Below are 8256 nucleotides of genomic sequence, written 5' to 3'. Positions count from 1 at the left end.
GGCGCTGCAGGGGTGCAGCAGCCCAGCGTTATCCTGCGTGATGCCAGCACCGGGGTGCCGCAACGCAGCGTTACTCTGCATGATGCGGGCGCCGGGGTGCGGCGACCTCGCGCTGCAGGATGCAGACGAGCCATCCCCGTGGTGGAGGAGCCTGGCGCTGCAGGGGTGCAGCAGCCCAGCGTTATCCTGCGTGATGCCGGTGCCGGGGTGCAGCAGCTTCGCACCGCAGGGTCCGCGCGTGCCAGCCCCGTGGCAGAGGAGCAGCAGCCCAGCGATGCCGGCACCTGAGGGGCCCAGCGGTCGGCGGAGGCCACGGGGCAGCTGGGTGCACGCGGCCCCGGCGCTGGCAGCGGTGGTGGTGGCGTCTTGCTATGGCCGGGGGCACCTGTCCAAGGGTGACTATCGCCACACGCGTGTGCAGAGCTCGCCCTCCGGCGGGGACTGGCCTAGCCCGTGGCACGGCTGTGTGTGACTGCGAGCTCTTCCCCGTCGCCCGTCGGGGAAGGTGGCTTCAGGGAGGGGTTTGCCCAGCTGCCGTGTGTGCAGCACGGTCCTTGGAGGGGAGCTGTGCACAGGCCCCAGTGGCTAGTGGTGTTGGGAGACCTTGATGGGATGTGGGGTGTCTGTGCTGGCGCCCCGTTGTACCCTCCTCTGCTCCGCTCGGTGGCTTTCTGAAACCACAGGTCACAGCTTTGTGAGTGCTTATGCGTGTCAGGGTGAGGACTAGTCCCGTGAAAGTCCGTGGGGGCTTGGTGCAGGCTTGGAGCATGTGGCGCAGGGTGGGTTGTGACCAGGACTTGGGAGATACGAGAAGTAAAGTCCTGAGAGTGTGGACAAAGCAGGCTAAGTCAGGAAGATGCGATGATGAGGGAAACTGAGGCACTGAACAGGACAAGGTGGGTGCCGGGAGCCTGCTGCTGTGTGTGCCAGGGGGCTGTCTGCATGCACCAATGCACGCTGCCCTCTGTGTCTTGCCCGTGAGGAGCATAGTGGGCCACTCCCTGTGTTCGTGGGCAGGTCGGCGCTGCTCGGTGCCTCAGTTTCCCCGTCGACAGCACTTTGTGGCTGTGAGGCCGGGTGAGTCAGCCAGCACGAGGTGTGGGGAATGTGGAAAGTCCTGCCTTGTCGCTGCCTAGGCGTATCCATCCTGTGGGCAGCATGCAAACCGCCTGGTCCTGCTCCCAGGAGCCTAGGGACCTTGGGGTGCCTCTGGCTTTGCAGTGGTTGCTCTGTTATAACGGCCCAGGTAGAAGCCAGGTGCCCTCTTCCCCAAGGCACAGACCCCTGGTGCCAGGTCGGGGAGTGAGGACCGCATCCAGCAGGGCACGGACATGCTGTCCTTCGAGTCCCTGATGCGTGTGTCCAGATCCCAGCAGCCGTCGCCAGCTAGGGGGATGTCGCAGGGAGCTTGCCACGGGTTGAAGCCCCTGGAAGCATCTGAACCTCTGTGTGGTTCTTGTGCCCTCTGCTGTGCCTGGCTCGTCCCTTTCCCCCGCCCTTGCTCAGAGGATGCTTTCGCCAGGGTCATCTCCTGCAGGCTGCTGGGCCTTAGGAAGGGGCGCAGGCTTGTGCTGCGTGCGTGGGCCAGCCCGAGCCAGCTGTCTGCCCGCTGGTGGGGACACTTGAGGCAGCCTAGCTGCTCTGGCCTGTGAGCCCTCCCCCTGCATCCCAGCCTCGTTTTGCAGCCCCTGTTGCTGTGGCCGCGCTGTGGAAAGGCCCGCCCAGGGTTTGCACAGGCTGCGGTTACCTCGGGGGCGCAGGGCAGCCAGCCCCAGGGTTCCCAGCCTGGACCCGCTCTCCTTGACAGGACATTGTTGAGGTAAAACAGTCCCACCCTGGGGGTCTGGCTATGCAGTAGCTTCTGTGAGACAGAAGCTTTTCCCCCTCCCTTCCCAATGCCGAGTCCCTTCCTTTGGCCATGTGTGCACAGTGCTGACACAGGAGCTTTCCAGGGTGACGATCAAGGCAGTGTGGTCCCCCTTTCTAGCCTAAAGGTGGAGCTCTTGGTCTGCCCACCAGCTTCCCTTCCACTTCTGGCTGCTGCTGTCTGTCTTGGGCCAGCTGTGAAATAGAGCACAGTGCTGGTGATGCACGGGGCCTGAGAGCTCAGTTGCTCTTGCTTTATGCCCCCCTCGTGGCCCAGCCCTCTGCCTTTTGCCTTGCTGCAAATTTGGGAGCTCCAGGTCCTTCTCCTGGACTCCTCCTTGCAGCTCTGCCAGCCTCCAGTTGTCGCAGCCCTGATTCTTTGCAGACAGTGGTGCTTGCAATATACCAGGTGCTGTCCAGACACTCGGGAGGAGCAGGCCCCTTCCCCGAAAATTCACTGCTGAGGGAACTACTGGTGGCTTCTCCAGGCGTGTCATGCCAGTGTTGGCTGCGTGGGGACTAGACTGTGGGGAGCAGCCAGTCCCTGTCCCATGGAAAGGAGGGCTGCCCAGCTCTGCTCTGTCCTAGAGCCTTGCACAGTGCTGCGTGCTGGGACCTGTCACTCCTGCAGCCTTGGGATTTAGGATGCAGCCAATGTAGGAGAGCCTAGTGCCTAAACTGGGAGTCAGCCAGACCCCTCTCCAGCCGGGTCCAGTACCACCTATTCCAAAGAAAGGTGTCATGATGAATCCCTTAGCAGGGGGGTTAGGATGAATTTCATCTGAGCCCTGGTAGTTCAGGGGTTGCTTTGTACCATGACGTACAGGGCATTCCCACTGTTCTTGTGGTTGTTGGGGGCACACGTGTGTGCGGCCTTCCTGCCAGTGCCTTCACTCGTCTCCTCTCTGTCTCTCCTTAGAAGATGCCCTGCTGGAAGCCTCCAGGATCAACAACATTTCCGAAGTTGAGAGGTCAGTGGCTCCTTGATCTGCTCTTGCTGTCCCTGCCTGGGCAGGTGTCATCCCCAAAGCTGTTGCTAGCCAGGCCCGATTCTCCTTCCAGACGCTTGCTTTGAGTTTGTGAGTATGTAGGACCAGCTCCCTCGGCGGGTGCAGGGGCTGGCTGGCTTGCCACAGGACTGGTACCTGTCTCTGGTGTGAGCCTGCCAGAAGTGGGTACTCCCATCAGGTGGCATGTGGGTCTAGGATGCTTCCTCATGGGCAGATGAGCCATCCCTGGAACTGACCTTTCTGTTGGCGACCTGAGCAGAGAGACTGGGGCAGAGTGGAGCACGTTCCCTCCTTGTCCTGCCAGTGAGGCCTCAAGGCTGGGGCAGACCCGTTGTTATATTGCTACCATGTGAGGACATAAGGATATCAGGGTGCCACCTCCCAGTAGAGCTAAAAAGCGTACCAAGCCAGGGCATTTCCTCCCTGTAAAGGGACTCCCCGTCACCAGCCAGGGGCACAGCGCTCCAGAGCATCACTCTTGAGTGCCCGGGATGGGCCTGCACTGTCTAAACCTGGCTTCTGGCTGGGCAGAACCAAGCACAACTTCAGTTCCTCCACCAGTGCTCTCCTGCATTGTATGTATGAGAGAAAGGTGTGGGGGCATGTTGGGGGAGCAGCTATCTTGCAGCCCTTGCCACCTCCCCTTTAGGATGGTTTGGGGATTTTTCAGTGCACCTTTTTATCTGGTTTGGAGGAAACCCAGTCTGGTTCAGAAGGGGCTCCCTCCGTCATCCTCTCACCCAGTGCAGCTGGCTTTGGAGTGGGGGTTTGAGCCTGCGTCTCCTGTATCCCAAGGGGCAGCTTGTCCGTGCAAAGCAGCTGAAGTGCTTGTGGGGTCTTGGAGTGAGCGTGGCCCTACAGCCCAGCACACGGGTCACCGCCCTAGCATGTAGAAGCCCCAACTTCAAGCCCCTGATTCAGTTGGACATGAACTTGAATGTGGTTCTTCCACACTCCAGGCAGGTGTCCTTCCTGCTGGGGCCTTTGTCTCACTCTTTCTCCTTGTCCAAAAGCCTCCAAAGACTTCTGCTTCAACCTGCCACAGGGTGGGAAATTCAGGATGACCGAGAAGTGTTGGGAGAAAGAGAGCCATTTGCTTTCCAGCTCCTACCATCCACTGAGCCTCCTTCACCCAGCATGCAGGAAGCGAGGTCCCCTCTGCTGTGAGCTGCCGCTTCTGCTTTCTTCCTGGAGCAAGGGAGTGGTGGGGGCTGTGCAGCCCACAGTCAGAGGAGTACCCCCTTCCCTTCTGCAGGACCCTGGAGGAGGCAGCCCAGCTCTGGTGCACCAAGGCCTGAGAGCAGGCCTGACTTTAGGGGAGAGGTGGATGTAAGTGGGCAGCTCACTGGCCCAGGTGCCATGCCATCAGTAATGACAGGTTTGGGAGCTTGGCCTGGGGGACAGCATTGCATGCTAGCTGCCTCTGCCTAGGGCTTAGGACTTGACCCCTCCTGTCCCTCCCTGGGGTCTGGCCCCTTTCCCTTACCTTGCAAGCTGTCCCCTTGTCCACTTCTTTTATGTTCCTCACTCACCTTCCTTCCTCAGTGTGCACTCTGAGCTTGAAGCTCCATGCCTCTCATGCCCTCCCAGCGCCCTGCTCCCCCATTCCCTGCTCTCTGAGGCCTGTTGGTGACTGCCTCCCCTCCAGACACCCCCTCTGGATTACAAAAGCTATAACCCCCGCCCCTCCCTTCGCAGCCAGCCTCACCCAGTGTTTTGAGGCATAACTGCAACAACACATGAGCTTCATGGTTGCTGCTGGACTCGTTGGCAGTCCCTCAAAGTCAAGGATGACATCTGTCAGGCTTGATGGGTCCTCAGGTGACTGAGGAACTCGATTTTGGATACGCACATTCGGCAGTGGGAGCATGTTGTCGCTTGGGGGAGTGGGATTCGCAGCCCCAGGTTGGTCTTCACCGCCGCTGCCGTTCCGCCTCAGTATCGAGTCATTGGGATTTGAAGTGATGCGTACCTTGCTGGGCCAGGTGGCGCCACACCAAATGGTCAGCAGCTGGCTCCACCCAGCCGTTGGTGTCGATGCCTCCGTGCTTGAGGGCAACCTTGAGTGTGTCTTTGTGCTGTTTCCTTTGGCCACCCTTTGAGCATTGGCCAACTGAGAGCTGGGAAAAGAGAATCTGGCGAGGGAGGCGGTTCTCGGACATCCGGATGCAGTGGCCCGTCTATCGGAGTTGATTTCTCAAGAGCAAGGCTTCGACGCTGGTGGATGCCGCTTCACGGAGGACACTCACACTGGTCTGGAAGTCCTTCCATTTGATCCCAAGGATTCAATGCAAGCACCATTAAAGCTTTTGAGGGTCTTTAACATGGCGTCGGTAGGTGGTTCAGGTTTCACTGCAGTAGAGGGTGGTCGACACAACAGTCTTTTAAGCCAGGACCTTCGTTGACTTCCAAAGGTCTCTATTTTCGAAGACACGTTGTCGCAGCTTGAAGGCGGCACTGGCGCAGTTGCTGGACTTCTTCATTGATGGTAGCCCATTGAGAGAGGTGGCTGCTGAGATACAGAAGGTGCTCCACATGCTCCAGAGCCTCCCTGTCTACGTAGATAGCGCGAGGGATGTTAAGCTGGCCTGGGGAGGGTTGGTGGAGAACCTTTGTCTTGGCGACGTCAAGGACAAGCCAAGTCTCTTATACGAAGCATTGAAGAGATCTAAGGTTGCTTGCGCATCCTGTGCAGAGAGTCATCACGCAGCAATCGTCTGAACTGAAGGTCGTGGATGTCCTTGGTGGTGAGTTTTGTTTTTGCCCGGAAGCGCCCAAGATTGAAAAGCTTCCTGTCCAGTCAATACTGGATACTGACACCGGATGGTAGATCATCTCGGATAAGGTGGATGATGATGGTCAGATAGATGGTGAACAGGGTGGGAGCAATCACGCAACCTTGTTTGACCCCGGTCCAGATATGGAAAGCATCAGTTTCAGATCTTCCACTCAGGACGGTGGCGGTCATATCATTATGCAGGAGCCTCAGCACGGTGACAAACTTCAGCAGGCAGCCAAGACATTGGAGTATGGTCCACAGAGCTTCACGATTGACCTTGGTCAGGTCAGTGAAGGTGAGGAACAGTTCTTGATTTTGCTCCTGACATTTTTCTTGGATCTGTCTAGCAACAAAAACCACGGCCGCAGTGCCCCGGGATGGTCAGAAGTCGCACTGCATTACGAAAGCAATACCACCCCCTCCTTGCAGCCAGCCTCACCCAGCATTTTGAGGCATAACTATAACAACACACGAACTTCATGGTTGCTGTTGGACTGCACGGTGCAGCGAAGGCACAAGCAGAGCTGGCATGCAGGCCTGTTCCCCCAGAGCCGAGAACTCCCTGTTGGTGGATAGCAGTATAGCGCTTGTGACACATTGCAGAGCAATTCTGAGTCCTGCCAGCAGGGCGCAGTGCCGTCCCTGCCTGCTCCCCGCTTCATCCTGTGTGCTCAGTGCTGCTGGCTGCCCTTGCTTCTGGAAACCCGTCTGACTCCCATGGCAGGGTGGACAGTAGGGAGGCAGATGGCACTGCAAGGGGGTTCAGCTTAATTTCAGATTCTGGCGCCCTTCAACCTGAGGCCCAGGGTGCACTGAAAACCCTGGCAGGGACAGGGGCATGGGGTAAGACTGGCTGGCCTGCCACCTGGCTCATTAAGCAGTGGCAGTAAAATGGACCAGAGACAGGTCAGCACCTGGATTATGAAATGTCTGCTTGCCTTACTCGCCTCTGTCCTTCCAGCTCAGAGGCCGAGGAAGAAGCTCCCAGATGTTAGTAATTCAGTGGCCCGTGTTCTCTAGTGCAAACTGCTGCTGGGTGTTTTGTTCCTTGCTCAAGTGGGGAAGAACAGCTTCCCAGCTTCACCACATCTTTTATATTCTGTATTCCACCCAAACAGCATCACTCAGCGCTTTTCAGGGTTGAACTTTTATGACCAGGTAACTAAATCCCTGGATGATGGTGTCGCTATGGACGTAGTCTTTCTGGACTTTAAGAAGGCCTTTGACACTGTCTCTCACCCCATTCTCATTAATAAACTGAGCGACTGTGGCATTGATGCCCTCACAGTTGGATGGGTCAAAAATTGGCTGAGGGGGAGCACCCAGAAAGTGGTGGTGGACTGGTCGTACTCGACCTGGCGGGATGTGAGCAGTGGGGTCCCCCAGGGCTCAGTCCTTGGACCCGTGCTGTTCAACATCTTCATCGGTGACTTGGACGAGGGGGTGGAAAACACGTTGTCCAAGTTTTCCGATGACACCAAGATGTGGGGAGAGGTAGGCACACTCGAAGGGAGAGAGAGGCTGCAATTAGACTTAGACAGACTACAGAAGTGGGCGGATGGTAATAGGATGGCCTTCAACGTAGATAAATTCAGGGTGCTGCACCTGAGGAGGAGGAATCCACAGCACACATACAAGCTGGGGCGCCCCGCCCTTGAGAGCACAGAGGTGGAAAGGGATCTTGGAGTCATTATTGACTCCAAGATGAACATGAGCCGCCAATGCCAGACCGCAGCCAGGAAGGCCAACCGCACCTTGTCGTGCATCCAAAGATGCATCTCAAGCCAGTCCAGAGAGGTGATCCTCCCCTTCTACATGACATTGATCCAGCCTCAGCCTCAAATGGAGTACTGCATCCAAGGGATCTGAGAGGAGGAAAAAAAAAACAACCCACCCACCCCCACAGCTACTCTAGTGGATATTTGAGAATGTACTTGGAGATATTTCACAGGGAATGTTAATTAAAAACGCCAACTATTAAATATACACGTACATAAGCAAGCGGAGGCTGAAGGGGGATTTGGTGGCTGCCTACAAACTCGTTAGGGGAGATCAGCAGCAAATAGGAAGGGTCCTATTGCCCCCAGCAGCACCTGGGGTGACGAGGAACAGTGGCCAGAAGCTGCTGGAGAATAGGTTCAGGTTAGAGATTAGGAGGCACTATTTCACTGTCAAGGTAGCCAGGATCTGGAACCAACTTCTTAGGGTAGTGGTCCTCGCTCCTACCTTGGGTAAATTCAAAAAGAGGTTGGAGGAGCACCTGTCTGGGGTTGTGTGATCCCAGTGTGTGCTCCGGCCAGTGGAGGGGGTCAGACTAGATGATCTATTCGGGTCCCTTCTGACCCCTAACTACTGTGAAACTCTTCTTCTACCAGCACAGCGAGGCAGGGGTGAAGGCGTTCCATGGGGCAGACGACACCGAGACAGCTGTTTGAAATGAAATTTGGGTAGGAATACCAGAAACCTGTTCTGGGTGACACACTTTACAAAGGAATGAGGGTCATGCCCATAAAACTGGAGCCAAAAGCCAGTTCCCAGTGGAGAGTTGTGGGCCCAGCCTTCTCCGAGACTGAGGGGGGCAGCGTCTTGAAGGATAATGCG

At 57.0% G+C, this 8256-nt stretch overlaps 1 protein-coding gene across 1 annotated transcript in view; it reads left to right on the top strand.

The window, feature by feature from the left end:
- The first annotated feature begins 6 nt into the window (after positions 1-6).
- The window catches only part of LOC102388570 (caseinolytic peptidase B protein homolog), a 97008-nt gene continuing 88758 nt past the window's right edge, over positions 7-8256 (top strand). The window contains exons 1-2 of the mRNA XM_006038256.3: positions 7-395; positions 2786-2837. Coding sequence (XP_006038318.3) covers positions 41-395; positions 2786-2837 — 407 coding nt within the window. The 5' untranslated portion in view covers positions 7-40. The remainder of the gene's footprint in view (positions 396-2785; positions 2838-8256) is intronic.

Source organism: Alligator sinensis, unplaced genomic scaffold, assembly GCF_000455745.1.
Source record: "Alligator sinensis unplaced genomic scaffold, ASM45574v1 scaffold2476_1, whole genome shotgun sequence".
Taxonomy (NCBI): domain Eukaryota; kingdom Metazoa; phylum Chordata; order Crocodylia; family Alligatoridae; genus Alligator; species Alligator sinensis.
This window is presented reverse-complemented; position numbering and strand designations above follow the sequence as displayed.